General features: G+C 46.3%; 1 protein-coding gene across 5 annotated transcripts in view; it reads left to right on the forward strand.

The window, feature by feature from the left end:
• Lnx1 (ligand of numb-protein X 1) overlaps positions 1–19,326 on the forward strand; it is a 115,183-nt gene that overhangs the window by 10,599 nt on the left and 85,258 nt on the right. For 4 of the 5 annotated variants that reach the window (XM_085691771.2, XM_048415138.3, XM_085691772.2 and 1 more), the window contains one exon: positions 15,921–16,389. In XM_085691771.2, coding sequence (XP_085547897.2) covers positions 15,998–16,389 — 392 coding nt within the window. In that variant the 5' untranslated portion in view covers positions 15,921–15,997. Of the gene's footprint in view, positions 1–5,399; positions 5,419–15,920; positions 16,390–19,326 lie in introns of those variants that run through there. The other variant, XM_085691773.2, reaches the window with a different exon arrangement.

Here is a 19,326-nt window from a genome sequence, read left to right on the forward strand (position 1 = left end):
ACAAGTAAGTTGCTTCTTACTGCTAAGCATTGGCTTGTTCTCATTGTCAGCTTCCCTCTGACTCGTGGGAAGCTCTTGTTCTCTTCTCTATCAGACCTTTGTGCCTGGGATTGTCCTCTAAGCTCACCTGTTTGCAAAGCGACTGCTGCTTACGCCTTACAACCGTACTCAGGTTTGCGGGTCAAGTGAGGACGGATTGCCCCCCTGGATTTTCTAGGTATAAATTTGTCTTTGATGTCTCAAACTTCTGCACGTTTTCATCCCCCACTGGTTCACCTGGTTGATCGGTTATTTTTACAATAATGGATTTATGATTAATCAAATCATTTCATCTTTGTTTGACTGTTTAGAAAAATAATGCTGTATATGTTATTGCCCCTAATACAAGGGGAAAAAAAAGACAGAAACCAGAGTCAGAATGTCCAGTATGGGGGCAGCTTGTCGGATAATTTACATGCGTGTTCCCCAAGAAGTCCCCGTGACAATTCCATTGGTCCAGGTGTTTACAAGGTGTGATGGGAAATTGTACATCCTTGAACAACTTACTGAATTTCTCTGGACCTCCGTTTCTTCCTCAGGAGGATGAGAGATAAGCACCATGTGCTAGAATGTGGTTCAGAGCATAGGCAGAGCTTGGAGTAAGCAGCGTCTGATACTGAGCCACGGGCTAATCTAAACCAAGTCTGCCTCCGCTGGAGGAATTTCCCTGGAGCCTACAGGACTTGTAGGAGCCTCCTAGCTCTCCTGTGGCTGCAATTGTTGGGAACCCTGCTCTTATTACTGTAATTAATTGTCAGTAATTAACCCCATCTTAACAGTTTGGAGAAATACAACAGTCCAGAGGGAAGAGAATGAATGAGCTGTCATTCACTGGGCCAAACAGTGTGTATCCGCCAGCCCCCTTGGCAAAGTCAATTCTGGGGTGGTCGCTATTTCTTCCTTTCCCCAGCTCAAGGCTCTCTGGAGACATGCACAAAGTGTGAGTTCCTTGTAGGCTCTCAGGAGAGATCTCCTTGTCCTTTGCTGAAATCTGACTCGGCAGGGACCTCGGTCTGCTTTCAGTCAAGCTCCCACCCATCACCACCACCCTAAGTGACCTGGGGTACTTGGTCCCCTCTAATCTTGTAGATAAACGTCCTCCACCTGGGACTCCATGAGCACTTGGCCAGGCCAGTGTGAGAGGGACAGATAATTTGCAACGTGTACCATTCTGGGCAGGGGAGACTCATGAGTTCTTTGAATATGATCACCCCCTTAACTAGAATATGCTGTGCCCTCCTATGACCTTGAATGATTGTGTCAGAGTGTATGTGTCCCCAAGCCCCCTGGGAGCTTCTGGCCTTACCCTCTTCCCAAAGCATAACACACATTTCTGCTATTCAAGAGCAAGGGTCCGGTGAGCTGAGGACTGTGGAGTCTAACCTTGAACATACTACAGCTTGCTGAAGGGGACTTTAAGAAAGAACCTCACGCTCCTTGCACATCTCTCTCCTTGCCCCCTGCATCCTACAATAGAAGTTCGAGAGGCTCTTAGCCTAAACTCATGGGTCAGAGTAATGGAGAGCAGGGGTGGGCGGTGCCTCATGGGATATGATGATCTTATTTAGGTGAAGTGGTGCTGCCGTTCTTCAACAGGGAGCCGGTCTTTGACATCAGACTGTCTGGGCCCAAAGCCCAGTTCTACTATGTGCTTTCTTTTTTTTTTTTTTAATGCCCTGGGAAGGTTTTATTGAGCCTGTTTGGAATGGCCCTGGCACCACGTTACCTAGTACCCACGTGATTTTCTTGAAAAGAAGGCATGGTAGTAGGGACTAGACAGACCCGGTTGTCAATCCAACACTAGCCTACGGGAGGCACCTAATATCTTTGCCTCAGTCTGATCACCTGGAAAATAGGATACATAGCTACCCAGGATGCCTGTGATGAGCAGGGGCAGTGGTCATGTGTGAAGTCCCTGGCACATGCTAGGTGCTCAGTTAAAGTGCTGTAGTATTCCAGGACACATGTGTTCCTTTAACTACTGTCGGAAGTCTTAGTTCATGCTTCGGTCTGGACATAATAACGGAAACAGCGCTGACTGGACAGAACATTTTCCTGGAAAGACCCCTATAGGCTTAGAAGAAAGTCTGTTAAACCAAGACTATGCTGTTACCTTGGCCTTCTGGGGTAGAGTAGCTGCCAGGGTGATTCCTGGTCTTTTACAGACCAGCAGGTGTAGGACAAGATGAGATCCAAGCATCTTCCTGCAGTGTGGACCCACGGCTGCGCCCCTCAGCATTTTCTCTCCTGTAATTAGAATCCTGCACACCTAAGGTGGAGTCGAGAAGATCTGCTTGGCTTGGAGCTGCAGAGGCTCTCGGCAGGCTCCTCCCGACCCTGGTATCTCAGGACTTCCTGGTAGCATGGAACTATTCTTGATATTTATACGCCAGCATGCCAGACTCACTTTTATGTGGGTGGTAAGTTGACTGTCCTCTGACAGTATCTCCAAACAATCAAGAGCCTTCCAAAACTATTTGAAGGAGACTGCGAGTCATTTTTCCTGGGCGAATTAGTTTCCAGCCAGGCACCATCTCCAAAGAATAAGGATTGATAGGAAAACCATCAAAGTTACTAAGTACAGAGCCTTACAGGGGCTGAGATCAAGGTCATAGAATGTTGGCTGTCTCCTCTAACTTCCCACCTCTGTCATTCCCTCCTTACTCTGTGTCCTATGGCACAAGGATATTGTTTACCACAGTGGTCTTACCAGCACAGACACATACTTCAAGGGGGAGAAAGCAGTTCTATGAACCGGTTTCCAAAACCACAATAGGTTTCCCGGTGGGGTGCTGAGTGTATTGTCACTGAAAGTGATCACTGTTTGATATATTTAACATCTGGAATGCTTGTTGGTTGGGTTGATAGACAGATGGATGGGTGGAAAGTGAACAGATGTGTAGATGGCTAATGGATAAATAGATTTACTGATGGATGATGAAGACATAGAATGTGTGGACGGGCAGACAAACAGACAGGTAGCTGATGATGGATGGATAGGTAACCAAAGTTTGTGTTTCTTCAGCTGAGACATATTCACGTATAACATACACAGTGGATGATCGTTTTAAGGATCACATGAGAGAAGCACATGTCTAGTACCAGCATCTCCCCTAACCTGTAGAAAATTGCTTATTGAAAACAGTAGCCGCAGGTTAAAATTTTATGTCAAACAGAAAGGAGCAAAGGCATTCCCACTTCAGAAAGGGTAGGTGAGCTGACTCCCAAGCTGGAGATTCACAGATTTTAGAATAGTTTTTTTTTCCTTATCCCTCTTTGCTTCTTCTACTACCCCTCTCAAAGAATCAATTCCTCCTCCCTGCCCAGGGAACCTTGTTCCCTGTCATTGTTTGTGGGCTGGCTAGTCCTCTTCAAAGTTCCATCCCAAGTAACCAGGAAGGTTTTCTTGTTATTTTTTTGACATCAAGGATTTTAGTTTGGAACATCTCCACTTAAATACCACCATTGTTTCCTAGTGACGCGGATTTGCTTCTTGTGTTTGGTGCGTTTGTCACAGGGACATGAGACTTCGCCAGCAGCGGAGTGGAAGCTCTCTAGGAATTCCTTTAATAGCTTCTTGGCACCCAGCATGGCAACAGCATCTGCATGATGGGAGGTTTAAATATGCCATTGCTATCTGTTGAGATGATTTGTATAACTTGCTTGTGACTAAAGTCTGTCAGTCACGTGGCCTCCTTTGAATAGAACGCTGCATGCTTAGGCTCATGCATCCTCCCATTAGCACATGAGTCACCGTGTGTTTTCAAGCTCCTCGTTAAGTAGGATGGTCATACTTGTATGACATCTTCCACAGTGTGCACACACTCAGCCATTCCATCTGTGGCCCCTGGAGGCCCGTGTAAAGTGGTTTTACAGTCACCTCTAAAGACATCTGCATTTTAACTTATTAGTGAGCTGAAGAAATCATTAGATTTTTACACTGGGGAAGGATTGCTGTCCCTAAGTATACAGGAGTCTCAGTGGTCACCATCTCAAAATGTTTGCCTTGTCACTTGGCCATGTGGAGAAGAATTTGGAGTAGGTCACTGGGAATATTTACCTCGTTCCTGTGGGATCCACCTCTAGAAACACACATTCTCCTGGGTTAGTCTCTTACGACTGGCGTAGCTGATGACCGTAAGCTCAGAGGCTTTACACAACTCCGTTTATTCCTTCAATTCTAGAGTGTACAGAAGTTTAAAATCAAGACATCAGCAGGGCCACTGTCTGTTACAGATCTAGGAAAGAGAGAGAACCTTCCTTGGCCTCTTCCAGCTTCTATGGGACCAAAGGTCACTTGGCATGTGGCTAAGTCCTCCCACTGCCTCTGCTTCTGAGTCTTGTCATCTAAGGACTAGATTTATAGATTACTCAGGTAATCAATATGGTCTCATCTCAATGTCCAATACTTTATGACATCTTCAAAGGCAAATTTCCTGGTTATGTCAGCTTCCAAGTTCTGGGAATAAACATGGGCATGCCTTTATGGGGGTGGGGACAGGGGTATCATTTTAGCCACTGCATTCACTCGGTAGCTTATGTTCATATTTTCCGCCATCTCCATCTGTTTCTGGAGAAATCTTCATAGAGAGCAGCGGTTTTCAACCTTCCTAATGCTACAACCCTTTAATATAGTCACTCATGTTGTGGTGACCCCCAATCATAAAATTATTTAATTGCTACTTCATAACTATAATTTTGACACTGTTATGAATCATAACGTAAGTATCTGACATACGACCCCTGTGAAAGAATTGTTCTACCACCGAAGGGGTTGTGACTGACAGGTTGAGAACCACTGATGTAGACACACTGAGTGATGTTTAGACATGGAAGAGTTAGCGTTGGCAGCGTTCGCTACTGCTCTCCTTTATTCCTATGTTCAAGGCAGGGTGGGGAGGGGTTTGTGCTCTAATGCATTCTTCCATCAACACTGTGGCATATCTACAGAAAGAATGCAGTAGAAGCCAACATAGATTGCAACGGAAGACGGGTCAGGTGGTACTCCGGGAGGGATCACTGAATCTTGATCCCCCTGCTCAGGATAAGCAGATCGATGTCTACTTCTAAGTGCTATTGCTTGAAGGACCTTAACAAGTTAGAAACTATCCTAGAAGATGCTATGCATGAAGACAGTTGGAAGGACCAGAAACAAGACAAGGGAGGACCAGTGTTGTCTTAAATTTGGGGGACAGGTGTCATGTTTTGAAGGAGTCCTGTGACATATGCTGAACATGGAAAGACAGAGCAAGCGCCAACAGCCAAAGTAACAAGGAAGAACTTGGATCTTTGAAAACTACCCAGGCCACTGTCACTGGAAGTATTTGGAAAAGTAACTGGCACATCAACCATGGATATGCTGAAGCATTTCCTCTCTTGGTGAGAACCTAAGATCCTTGCCCAATCCAAAATCTTGTCATTTCTCGTCAGTGCTCACACCAGCATCCAACACCTGGGAGGCTGAGGGGGAGGGGTCCTGGGTCACTCTGTAAGTGTGAAACCAGCTGGGCTACATAGAGTGAGGCCTTGACTCAAAAAGAAAAGTCTGTGACTTCTAAAAAACATTTAAAAAATGTTTTAAAACCACAGGGTCACCAAGCCCTGTGTACACTCTTGTCCTTGATGGATGTGTTTGGCTAGGCTCTCCCCTCTCGGAATTTCCTCTCATTTGTCAAAATCCTATTCATTTTGGGTTATGGGTTTTGCTCATTTTTTTTTAAAGACAGGGCCTCATGTCACTCAGATGCCTTTGACCTCACTGTATAGGAGTGTGACCTTGAATTCTCTCCCCACTTCCTGAGGACTGGGATTAAAGCATGTACCATCGGTGCCCAACTGAAGATGGGACCCAAGGACTTGTGCATGTTACACAGGCACTCTGTCATCTGAGTACAGCCCTTAGTCTCCAGTCACCTTTTGTGAGCCATCCTAGCAACCGTTCATTTCCTGGGCCTCCCTGTGTGATTCTCTTGTTCCTTCTGCAATGCTTCAGTGCACCTTCTTGTTTCTACCGTTTATCTACCACTATCAAACTCCTATTTTCCTAACTAAACTTGAAATCTATGAAGATGGCATTGGAGTCTCTCTGGGAGTCCCCACAGACTTCAAGACAAATCCCAATCACGGACTGGAGGCAGTCAGCATACATCTGTAGAATGGAAATAGTTGGAAAATGTTTAGAATTCAAATATATTTCCTCATGTACTTCCTAAAACTTGGATAACTGGTTTGTTTGTTTGTTTGTTTGTTTTAAGGCCCCTTCCTGACATGGTCAGCTTTGAGGGGTCAGACACCAACTTGCAGGCTGTTTCTTTCCCATTCTTCCCTAATGTCAGCTCTTTTCAGAAGTCAGGGATATTTTGCAACAATAGAGCCCTTGCACATATGAACACCTCTGCTTTAATTGTGTGTCCTTTGCAGGAGTTGGTGTTTCTAGACTAGGAGTGGGAGGGCATCTTTTCTGAGACAGAGCACATACAGACAGACCCAAGGATGGCAGGTGCACCGTGACATCCAGGGCAAGAGTGGTGAGGTCTCCTGTCAAGGGAGATAAAGCTCGTTTCTGGAAGGCTGTGAAAAGCCATCCCCTGGCCTCATTTGTAATTGGCTAACCACGGGGGACTCCCTTCATTCAACCACTTCCCTCGTCTTTCCCACTTTCTGAAGATCTGTGTTCCCCGTTATTGACTCCAGATGTGTTCGGCTGTCTCTTCTTGCTTGGGTCTGTAATTTCCTGGCAGATTCTGACCTCGGTGGAGACCCTCTATAGCTTCCTTCTGTTCTTCCTCATGTTCGAAACAGTGTGCAGGTGAATGCCATTCGCAGATTTTTTTAATGAGTCTCTTGCTCCCTCTTTGAGACCTTCGAGACCTTGGTTTAGCAGAGCTAACCACAACCCTTGCAGCACAGCAGGCTGCCAGTACCTGCCTCAGCCTCCCAAGGTGAAGTGCATGTCCCTCCCTAGATTCCTCCTCCAACCCTGGATCATCATTTGAAGATTTTTTTTTATCCCATATGTGACTCTGTATTCAGGTCACTGAAGTGCCAGATTTGTCCTGCTTATATATAAATCTGTAAGCCAAGGAAAAATGTATGTTATTTCATAATCACTACTTAATAAGATCACACATTATCAGAACCTTCAGTGCTCACTGAATGTATAGGAAATTCAAGGCATAAGTAAGACTGATAAAGAGAGAGAGGACTTATCTCGACTTTGGGAATTGCTTTCCCCAAATAATCCACTTTAAGAGGGTCAACCAGGACCAGGGCACTATTGAGACAAATGTGCCTGCTGGGCAAATTCCTTTAGAAAGCGAGCAGGTGGCCAGGGCCACTGTAAGAAGCAGTTATTGGCACTGGTCCACTGGGCTTCTCCATGGCTAAGCTTCTGCTTAGGAATGAGTGTCCTAGCTTTGGCGGGTGTGTGGGCCCAGCAGCCAGTTTGGAATACTAAGTCCCCATGTTGCCTGACAGTGATCCACCCGAAGGTTTATAGCATCGCCAATGAAACCTCTACACTTCAGGTGTTTTGCATTATTTTGTTTTTTCCTTCTGTTGTGTTGTGATGGTGGACACTGAGCCTAGGATCTCCCACATCCCAGGAAAGCACACCATCAGAGTCCAAAGCCTACACCTCCAGACCAGGCTCAGCTTCTATTTCATGTGTGTTTGAGTTGATAGGAGACGTACATGATGTGTGGCTGTACGCAATGCATATATGGAAGACAAAGGACAACCTTTGGTATATGGATATGCATGGATGCACATATGTGTCTATGGAGGACAGAGGGGAACCTTGGGTGCATGTGTGGGTGTCTGTATGCGTATGTGGAGGACAGAGGACAACCTTGGGAATGTCACTCCTTAGATACCATCTGGTGTGGGAAGTGCTCCTGTATATGTTGTATATGTGTTGCTTTTAATGGTTAATGAATAAAGAAGCTGTCTTGGCCTGTGACAGGGCAGAGTAGAGCTGGGGGGCAGGTGGTGGAGGACCAAACTGAATGCTGGGAGAAAGAAGGCAGAGTCGAGAGATGCCATGGAGCCACCAGAGGAGAAAGACATAAGCTGCCAGTGGGAACCTTGCCAATAGACCACAAACCTCATGATAAAATATAAAATAATAGAAATGGGTTAATTTAAGAGATAAGAGTGAGCTAGAAATATGCATAAGCTAATAGGCCAAGCAGTGTTGTAATTAGTAGTTTCCGTGTGATTATTTCATGGTCTGGGCAGCCAGGAATGAACAAGCAGCATCTTTACAACAACCATCTACCTTGTTTTTTTGAGACAGGGGCTCTCTCATTTGACCTAGAGTTTTCCCAAAGTTAGGTTGACTCAGAGATCTGGCTGCTCCTTGGTGCTGAGATTAAAGCTTCTGCCATAAGGCAATGGCCTTTTGTTTGCTTACTTGTTTTTGTGGGGGAGAAATCTGGGGTTTGAATTCAGGTTCCTGTGGTTTTAAGGCGAGCACTTCATCAGCTGAGCTACTTCTCCAAGCCCTTCTCCCCAGACTCCATTTCTTGGAGCTAAATTACCTGAGTGATCATTTGGTATAGGCCTAGTCTGGATAGATATAAAATACATTGTGAACCATTAGGGTTGGTTGAGCGATAAAAAGATTTTGAACAACTGTCAGTCATCATTCCAAAGCAAGGCCCAGTGTGGCGGTAAATACTTATAATCTCAGCACTCCGGAGATTAAGGCAGGAGGATGGCATGGTCACGTTCAGCTTGGGTGAAATAGTAAGACCCTGCCACCGTCCTTCCCCCACATCATGGCATAAACACCCCTCCAGGAGGGCAGAGCCTCCTGCTGTTTTCCACTTCTGGGCAATGTCCCCGAGGACAAGAAGGGCTCATTGTTTGGCTGGGATCTCATGAACTCAAGCAGCAAAGCTTCTGCAGGACCCAGTTGCTGAAGCAAGGTGCCCCTCTTGTGAACTCTTTGACAGGTTGGCAAGTTGCGCACCTGGTGACTCTACCAAGCACAAAGTGAGGTGGAGCTGTAATCGGTGTAGAGCTTACAGCTTAGTGGCGTACCTCTGAGGCATTGGCCAAGGCCACAGTTTCCTCATTGCACCTGGCTGGCTACCAGGACTGATGCAAGGAAAATGCAAAGACTCACCAAGGCTATTAATCCCAGGGCTGGGTCTAAGCCACAGTGGTGACACCCCACTTTCCCTACTCAGACTTCTAAGAAAATTAGTGATAAGGCCTTGATTATAGGTGAAGCATGTAAGGCACTTGCCTTGGAGTGCGAAATTTAAGGAGCCAAAAAAGAAAAGCAAAAGCAAAAGACATTTGGTAATGTAACTTTAATAGTCTTTATATTAGTCTCCCCATTGTTGTGATAAAGTGACTGAGAAAGGCAAATCAAGGAAGGACACACACACACACACACACACACACATATACACACCACTCACGGTTTGAAGGGATCTAGACCATCATGGCGGGGAAGACCGAAGTGTGAGGCACTGGCCACACTGCACCCACAGTCAGGAAGCAGTAAGAGATGAATGCCAGTGCTTGGCTCAGCCCTTCCTCTTCCCTTTGTAGTCAGCCCAGGACGCCAGCCATGGAATAGCCCTGCTCACACTCGGAGTGGGTCTTTCTTCAGTTAAGCCTCTATGGAAGACCTAGGCATTGCCATGGTGACAGTGAAGCTAAGTACTCAGTGCTCTTTGGAAAAATTGAAAGGGAAGCAACAGCCTCTGTTGAGTAAAGGTCAGAACTAATTTAAAGACCAGCTTGGGCAGCTACGCTTATTTAGGAACTATTATCACAGTTCCTTCCTTTCCTCTCAGGCTGTGGCATGGCCCAGCACAGCACCAGCGGAATAAGTGTGTTTTGTAGGGCTAGATTCAACGGGCTCTCTCAACACACTGTGATAGTGAGGGGCTTTCTGTAGGCGAGGCTTCCAGCCATTGCCTCTTCCCCAACTTTGGTACAACCATGGCGATCTACGATGAGAAGCAGGCCTCCCCGGACATTTTCCTTTCCAAGTACTCTTGTTTTGGGTGGAGGAGGTTCCTATCACTCGCTCTTCCATGGGCTTCTCTCTGCTCATCACTTCAACCTTTTCACATGCTGGGGAATCTCAGTGGATATTCACATTTGTGATTTGGGCGGGAAACATATCACTGATTGACTGTTTGTTTAATTGGCTTCCATTTTTGTTTTCTTGCATTGTGTGTGGTTCATATAGTTAAAAACGAAATTAATGAAACAGGAGACCAAAATGTCCCAAATACCGTCTGTTCTAGGAACTAACAGAATACTGTGGGCTCTAATACCAGACTATCTAGCCGCTGAAAGGTTTCTTATGTTTACATAAAGACACTAAACAGCTTTCCATCTTCTCAGTCATGCCCGCAGACCTTGTTTATGCTCTAAAAGCTTCATGCATCTCCTTAAAGCCCCAGATCTTATCTCTCAATCCATCTGTCTACCTATGAGTGCTGTCCCTCTGCAAATCGGGTGCTTCCAGAACTCCCTTCCTGCCCATAGACATAGAGTTCCTGCTATAAAATGGTGCGTTTAATAATCATATATCCTCCTGTGTACCCTAAATCTTTCCTAAATTACTTACGTTATCTAATACAGTGTAAATATGTTGTTCTGCTGAAGTTTTAGGGGATAATGATTACAGGGAAAGGTTACATATTTAGTATAGGCGTCTTCCCCAACCCCAGCCTGTGGTTGCTTGAAGCCAGAATTTAGAACCCTCACACACGGATGGCTCTCTTCTTCTCTCTCACTATCCATCTCTTCTTCTCTCTTTGTCTTCTTCTTCTGTCTCCCCCGTCTCTTTCTTTTCTCCCCTCCATAGCCAGTGATTCCCACCAGTGCTCAGGGCAGCATCTCCTGGGCGGCCACCCACCAGCATCGAGACTGGCTGAGAATCAACACTAGGAGACTCAACAGCCCAGATACTCGCTTCCCTCCCTCCTGGGGTCTTGGAACTTTACCCTTTCCAGTGTAGGAGACACACTAACAGATTGGGGTGCTTGCTGAGAAGGGTTGGTCAGCCTCATAGAGACTAGAAACTGGATGGATCCAGTTCAGTCCAGAGAAAGTCATATCTTCAAATACTAAAGCACTAAGGATCTGTTCATACTCTGTTAAGTTCTCCAGGGCAATTCTGTGTACCCCAGAGGGGGCAGAGCTATCAGGAGACAAATTCTCACTCAGTATATAAACATTTCCCCTGGTATAAAGATCTACCCAAGGACGGGATGGTCTGTTTCATAGAAGGACCACTCTCAAAAGTTCTTTCAATGCAGTATCCATGCGTCTCCTTTGAAAGGATACCGATGCGAGACATAGCTGACACTCCGACAACGGAGGGACCTTCTTAATTCTCTCACTGATTTCCTGATTTGTTTAGTTTTACAGTGCTGGGCCTTGTGTCTGATGAGCAAGAACTCCACGCCTGAGCTCTCTGTGCCCGCTGGGATTCCTTTGATGCTATGGAATCTCCTCCTGTTAGAAATCAGGACTCAGGAAACAATTTCGGAGGCGATTTAGGGTGAAATTGGTTCTTTCAGTGAAGCCTCGTGACGCGTTTATCCATTCGCTTTCTGTGAGCTTTCAGAGTACCGGAGTCCACCAGGGCCATCTTGCTCTAGCGGCCTCCCGGTCTGGTTTCATCTCTACTGCTAACTGGAGGAGAAAGGCGTTTGTTGTAAGCTGACAACTCCAAGTTGTGGTCCATTATTCAAGAGAGGTCACCGTGGTAGGGACTTGAGAGAAATGGTCACATCACATCCACCTTCAAGACCAGAGAAAAGTGAATGAATGCATGCTTGTTTGCTGGCTTGCTTACACTCTGCTCAGTTTTTCCACCCTTATACAGTCCAGGACTGCCTTGCCTAGGGAGTGGTGTCACCCCTGGTGGCCTGGGCTTTTCCATATATATTAAGAAAATCCTCCACAGATGAGTTCCAAGGATGACCCAAAGTAGATGATCAGTCCCTCATTGAGACTCTTCTTCCCGGTTAGATCCCGGATGTCTGAAAGTCGTGAATTCTTCTGTCCTGCTCTAAATGAAAAGAGAAGCAGGGAGACCAAGAGGGAAAAGAAAGTGTGGGAGGTCAAGAGAGTATGACTTCTGCTTTGCGCTTTCTTTCTCACTCCGAAGTGTAGGAAAGCCACATCACACGTCCCCTGCCATCCCCCCGCCCCAGCCAGGACCAGAAGGACTGACCTACCTACCGTACTGAGCTTACATAAACAAATACTCTCTACCTGCCTGGGCCCTGAACCTTACTTTTTAGGAGAGAAAAGCATTTATCTGTTAGGATAATGCTTCTTGATCCTGTCTTCTCACTTCAGCAGCCAGGCACACGCACATCTAAAAACAGGATATAGTATATGCTCGTAAGATAGAATAAGAAAAAAACTGCCAGGTAAACAGAAGAAATCTTATCTTCCAAAGTTCACCTGGTCCTTTGCTGTGGAGCCCAAATGGCTTGTTCAGCCAACCCTCTCCCGGCCCCGTTTTTATTTATGTGGACTTTATTTAGTCTAAAGTAAATTCACCAAAATATATGTAAGTGGTGTTTACATTAACATTACATTAAGAAATTGGTTTACCATCTGGCCAAGAGCCAGTGGATTCATTACTCTGAGGGGGAAGGAGAAGGGGTGGGATTGGGAGAAAAGGGGAGAGGTTGGAGGTAAGGTAGGGGGGGAGGAAGCGGGGCGGGGGGTGTGAAGATCAGGAAGGCACTGGATGCTAACCTTCTTGGGCTAATTCTGTCACCAGGGGACTCCGACTCTGTCTCCTCCCAGCTTTGGCACCTCTACTTGTCATGAGACGTAAAGAGATTTAAATTCTTCTGATTTCCTAGGTCTTTTATATTGAAGTGCTACAGTACTGGAGTTCCTACCGTTTTACAGTGGAGAAAGATGCCCTGGAACAAAGAGGTGGGAAGTTAGGGCGAAGGTAGAGACTGGCAGCCCTGCCTGCCTAGTTTCCTCTCGGGTGTGGCAGACTGGCCAGTCACTTACATGCCATACTCCAGTTTCCTGGTCTGTTTAATTAAAAGATGTCATGAGGTGTTGTGAGGATGGAAATGACACAATCTAATAATGTCCTCAGCACAGTGCCTAGCACGTGGGAAATTCTCAGTATGTTGTTAAGAAGCAAAGTTATAAAAACATCCATCCAGATAGGCACGGTGGTGCATGGCTTTAATCCCGGCACTCAGGAGGCAGAGGCAGGCAGTCTCTGAGTTTGAAACCACCCTGGTTTCATATATAGTGAGTCTCTCTCTCTCTCTCTCTCTCTCTCTCTCTCTCACACACACACACACACACACACACACACACACAAACACTCACTCACACACAACCATACAAACAAACAAAACCATTTCCTCTTAACGCAGAATCTTAGGAATCTATTTGTGAATGGGATTTTCTCTAGTCTAGTGACCTACAGGGTCTTTTTGTTTGTTTTCTGATGCAGGATCCTTAGCGCAGAATGCTTATAAAGAATGCGATGTGCCAGCACAATCCAGGAAAGGAAGGGCAGAGGTCATGCATTAATCAGCTTCACGATACGATAATGAAAGGCCTCAGTCAGCATCCTTCTTTTGCTGCTGCTGTGCAGACACCATAACCGAGGCAACATACAGAACTGGGCACCAGAGGACTCATGGGAGGGAAGGAAGTCTAAAGAGAGCGAGCAGTGGGGATGTCCTGTGGACTGTGTTCAAAGTACATTATACATTTGCTTAAAACTTCTTTACGTGTAATATTTTATAATAAAAAATGTTAAAGGCACATAGCAATGGCCATATAACCTGCCCTATGCCCCACCTCTCAAGGCTCCTCACCCTCACCTCCCAGCAGCAGCATCATGGAGACCAAGCCTGTACCATATGAACTTTTGGGAGGCATTTGCCTGGACCACAGCAAATGACCCAGGGTCTCTTCTGGTCTTCTCCCACCTTCAGTCCCCAGAAGATCCTGAGTGAGGCACATGATTCCTCCCAGAACACGCTTTCCAAACCCCACATCAGGTCTACACCACGTCACTGAAGGAGGACAGTGCTTCAATGAGAAACTGCTTTTCCAATGGTACCCAAGCTGGAATCTGATCTCCTTGTTAGACTGTCTCATACAGCAATTGAGGAAGGATAGGACCGGAGCATGCAGGAGTGTATGACAGAACTCTAGGAGACTCTCCAAAGATTAGAGCCTCAGTTTACCCTTAATAAGAACCTCTCTCCCTTCAAAACCCATTTCCATTCTCAGACTTATTTTTCACTGTTTCCGGTCTCCCCGCAAGCATTTCCTATGAACTTCCAGTGTCTTTTCTTAGCACCTCGGGAAGACACAGCAGCTATGTATGCCTCCTTAAGCTCTGACAGGAACTCGCCCCCTCCTGAACCCGCTCCTTTGGCCTTCTGTGGGCTCAGTGAGAGAGAAGTAAACCGCTGTGCTTCCCAAGGGCTCTGGCAATACAGGCATTTCACGTCAGCCCCCTGTCCCGACTGTTCCTTCAGGCATTGAGATGAGTTTGGAAATGTAAACAACAAGTCTGACTTGGAGAAAGTTGGAAGGCATGTATTTTCTTTCCGAGATAAGGCTCTGTTTGGACAAACAAGATCAGTGTTTGGAAAAGAAGAACAACGCAGCACAGTGCGTGACCGCCATGCGGCCCTCCCACCCCCTGTCTAGGTCACGTGTCCTCATGGCCCTGTGGAAAGCTGCAAGTCTGGGCTTGTTTCTGAAGGGTTGTGTTGGAGGTGAGCGGAAGCCAGATGCTCCCTTGGCATAAACAGTGGCAGAGTCCTGGCTGGCAATGGTTATCTGGTCTCTGCCATGTTCTGTGAATGCCCACCTCCTCCTCTCTGGAGTGGGGACTCCCCCAAATTGCCTTCATCACATGTGTCTTTGAGGTCTCTCCCTCAACTCACAGCCTGGTCTAGAGTTGGTAATTGAAAGTATTTATTGATTGTCTAAGAAACATCTAAATTGTAAAACCAAACATCAAAAACAAACCATTCTTTGTGGACCCTTTCTGTGTCGAACGGAAAGACATACTGCCATGGTGTTCTTCGTGGGGAAATATTTTAATGTAGAATTGAATCAAAGGCTTCTGTTATGACAAAGCAGGAAGACTCCCGTGTAAGAACTGAAGCTCCAGTTTCTAGGCCACCAGAGCTAAAGACAAAGTTCGAGGCACCTGAGAACCCCCCTAGTGGTTAATTTGTACTCCGCGTGTGCCCGGTGAAAATCCAGAATCTTCACTGACCTTCTGTAATCCCCACAGCGGCCCTATAAGATAGGCTATTGTTAACCCTTTCCTGGCATCCACACACAGTAATGGTAGATTAAGCTCAGAGGCCACTTAACTAGTGACAACTCACAACTGAGGATGGTAATGAAGACAGAAAACAATCCGGGTCACAACCATCGTGAAAATGCAGAAGGCACAACAGCTTAGCTGACTTACTGAAGGCTCTGGTGTTCTGCTCTGTCTGAACTTTGAAGAAAGATAGCAAAGAGTCTCAGTCTTTGATTGTTTTTTAATTAGTATTTATTGCTCTGGTCTGACAAAGAATCTGATAAGAGGTCTATTTGATTTTATTAGCAAATTACATTTCTTTTTTGTGATTTATACATTTCACCAGCAAGCAGGACCCAAGTGTTAGTAATCTCTCAACAAGAGGGTCTTGTATGTCTGCATTGTCCCTACAAAATGGAATGGAGGTCCCATGAGGCAAAGAGAATTGCCCAAGCTTTTAGAGTAGATCTCAGGCCTAGCCTTCTGAGTTCCTGCTTAGCACTGTCCCCTGCTCGCACAAGCCCTAGTCCTCCCAGGCTGTGCTGTGAACATGAACTGCCTTCTTCTCTTGTAGGTTTCTCTCTTGGGTGGCTCTTAGACTCTTTTGACCTGCTCCTGAGGAAGCACTACTTTCCTGGTCCTTGTTCAGCCATGAACCAACCAGACCTAGGTGATGACCCCGATCCCAGCCCTGAACCCCTGTGCGCCGTGTGTGGCCAGCACCACTCTCCCGAGGAAAACCACTTCTACACCTACACGGAAGACGTCGACGATGACCTCGTCTGCCACATCTGCCTGCAAGCATTGCTGGACCCTCTGGACACGCCGTGTGGACACACCTACTGCACCCTGTGTCTCACCAACTTCCTGGTGGAGAAAGACTTTTGCCCCGTGGATCGCAAGCCTGTGGTTCTGCAGCACTGCAAGAAGTCCAGTATCCTGGTCAACAAGCTTCTTAACAAGCTGCTGGTCACCTGCCCATTCCCAGAGCACTGCACCGAGGTGCTGCAGCGCTGCGATCTCCAGCATCATTTCCAGACAAGGTAGGGATCCTTCCTTCTTTCTCCTTAGTGCCCGGCACTCCCAGTGCTCTGGGCCCCTGGCACCCTACAGATGCCCGTTTTCTAGGTGTTGATGGCTGTGAACAAGTGTGAGCAAGTATCACTAAGTTGGGTTGTGTTGTGTGCACGCCTTTATGTATTTATGGTTTTGAAAAATGGTGGTGTGAATGTTAGGCTTTGGACTTCAATTATCACTACTGGATCATGTTTTCAAATGCTTGGTTCTTGACTAGATGGTGCTATCTGGGGACATGGCAGAAGCTTCATGAGATGGGACTTAACTTACCAAGCGAGGGCATACCTTTGAGGTTATGCTAGGCCCTGTTCCCCTCTCTCTTTTTCCTGGCTGCCTTTCTCACCAGGATGGACAGAAACTTCTGAAACTGAGCCCAAATAGATACATCTGTGAGCAATTCATCTCTTTAATTCATGTAGGATCTACATTTATTCATTTATTTAATTTTAATTTTATTGCCTTATGTTAATCATACATAGCATTGGATTTTACAATGACAAGTTATTTCAAATAAGTAAAGGAAGTCCTTAAATGAGAAGTTCAGAATGCTACCGCCCTTCATTCTAATTTTTTTTCTACTGCTGTGATAAATACCACAACCAAAAGCAACTCAGGAAGAAAACAGTTTATTTAATTGACACATCCCAATCACTGCCCATCACTAAAGGAAGCCAAGGCAGTAATTAAAGGCAAGAACTGAAACAGAGGCCATGGAGGAACACTGTTTACTGGCATATTCCCTGGCTTGCTCGGTTTTCTTTCTTGGGCATTCAGGAACAAAGTGACACCACCCACAGTGGGCTGGGCCCTCCTGCATCGGAAATCCAGAAAATGTCCCACAGACTTGCTCACTGGCCATCTGACGAAGGCATTTTCCCGACCAAGGTTCTCTCCCCAGATGACTGTAGCTTGTATCAAGCTGATATAAAATTAACCAGAACACCCTCTGAGTGACTGTTTCTATTTCTTCTCTTTTGGCCGAGGTACATACAGTGATGGCAGAAAGGAGATGTGCTTCTCGCTGCTGGTGACTGGCATCCCCTGTGTGTTGCCCCCCCCTCCCCGCTTCTCAGTTTGTCCCTTTTCACTGTTGCGTGCCTGGACCTTCCTGTGTGAGTGGCCTCATTGGTGGCTCTGGGCCTGTTCCCCGTGAGGAACTCTTCTCAGCACACTTAAGGTGTTTAATCAAGGGTGAACAATAATACCACAGTTATTCTGTATGAGGAAATTTGCAGGCTTGTATTTATCTTGGTTCCTGTCATAGTCAGGGCAAGAGGCAGGCGCATGTAATTTTTTTTAAAGGTCACACACCTTAGGTCATGAATCTGCCGCTTTGTCTTATGAGACATAAGTAAATTCTCTAACATGAACATTTTTATCATACAAGGGCCTGAGCCCTTACGTTCTTAGCAGATACTGGTCATGCCAATTTTGCCAGAGGACTCAAGATGCCCAAGCAGATGTTTCTAATGTAGGTTTGCAGTAAATTATACTTTCAGACATGGAGACCCACCTCCATAGTTTCCCAAAAGAAGGCGTGGCCAAAGGAGACAGTGGGGAGCCTGTGGGTGACCTTTGCTGATAATTTTGGCCAAGTGTCAGAGGCACTGTGGAGAGGAGAAAGTAAACCCAAGGTCAAAGGTAAGGCAGGTTCTGGTCCAACTGTGCCAAGACCAGAGGACACACTGGGGAGGATATACAGGAGACCTAAAGAGAAAGGGTCCTGGCGGAAATTCCTCTGCACACGTACCAACATCCTGTTCCTGCCGTATTGGCATCTTTCCTTCTCTTCAGCATGTGTTAGTTCCCTGTTGCTGCTCTAACAGTGATAACAAGCTTTCTGACTCCACACAACTCAAATTTGTTACCTCCGAGTTCTCTTGAGGGTTAGAAATCACGCGGCCAACACCATGGGGTTTCTGAGCTGAATTCCTTTGGGCTATGGGGACGCTCCCACTCCTTGCCCTTTTCAGCTTCTAGACGCTTCCTTCCTGAAGGTGGCCAAGCAGTGATGGAGGGACAGCATCACTGGGGCAGACTGTGGTAACCCGGGGGGCTGCAGGGACAAGAATCCGCACTTAGCTGCCCCAACAGAACTCTCATTCATCTCCTGCCCACGCTATCCCGTGACCAGAACATCTCAAGGAAGCTGAGGGAAAGTGTTGGCAATCACACAATTGGTAATAATTTGCACTTGGGAAAGAACTGTGAGGGAGGAACCCCAGACTGACTGAAATCCAGTCACTTCTTCAGGCTGAGGCTCTCTGGGGAGGAAACCCCCACCTCAAGGAAGGATGGGCCTCAACACCTACCCTTGCACCTCCTCCCCCACACTAGTGCTGCCGAAGTAGGTTGACACCAGCCTTTCCCAAAATACACATTAGTCATCAAAGGCTTAATATATACACGGATGTCCTCTGTTGTCAGCCCTAGCTGACAAAGTTTGCTGGCAAAGACTAAGAATTTGGAGCTAACCTTAGACTTGCCTTTTGACCTTTCAAGGCCTTCGTCGTTACTGGTCAGTATACTACCATTTTCTCCCCTTAGAAGGGACATTAAGAGGACCCAATAGCTATTTCTTCAGGTGGCTATTAAACTGGGAAGATTCGGGTGACCAGGAGATCAGGGTCTCTTTGCTTGAGGCCTTAAGGGTAGTGACTGACGGTGGGGAACATTGTCCTGTGGATATTTGCTGGGGAGAGCTTTTGTGAAGACATTTTGCTCTTTTGATCTCATTATTTTTGAGATAAGGTCTCAGGAGGAATAAACTGGCCTGTACCTTTATATGTAGCTGAGGATGACTTTGAATTCTTGATCTTCCTGCCTCCATCTCCTGATGAAGGCATCTCGGGCATACACCTCCACCTGCTACAATTTAGTTTTGATTCTGGTTTGTTTTTTTT

This window comes from Myodes glareolus, chromosome 8, assembly GCF_982192425.1.
Source record: "Myodes glareolus chromosome 8, mMyoGla1.1, whole genome shotgun sequence".
Lineage (NCBI taxonomy): Eukaryota > Metazoa > Chordata > Mammalia > Rodentia > Cricetidae > Myodes > Myodes glareolus.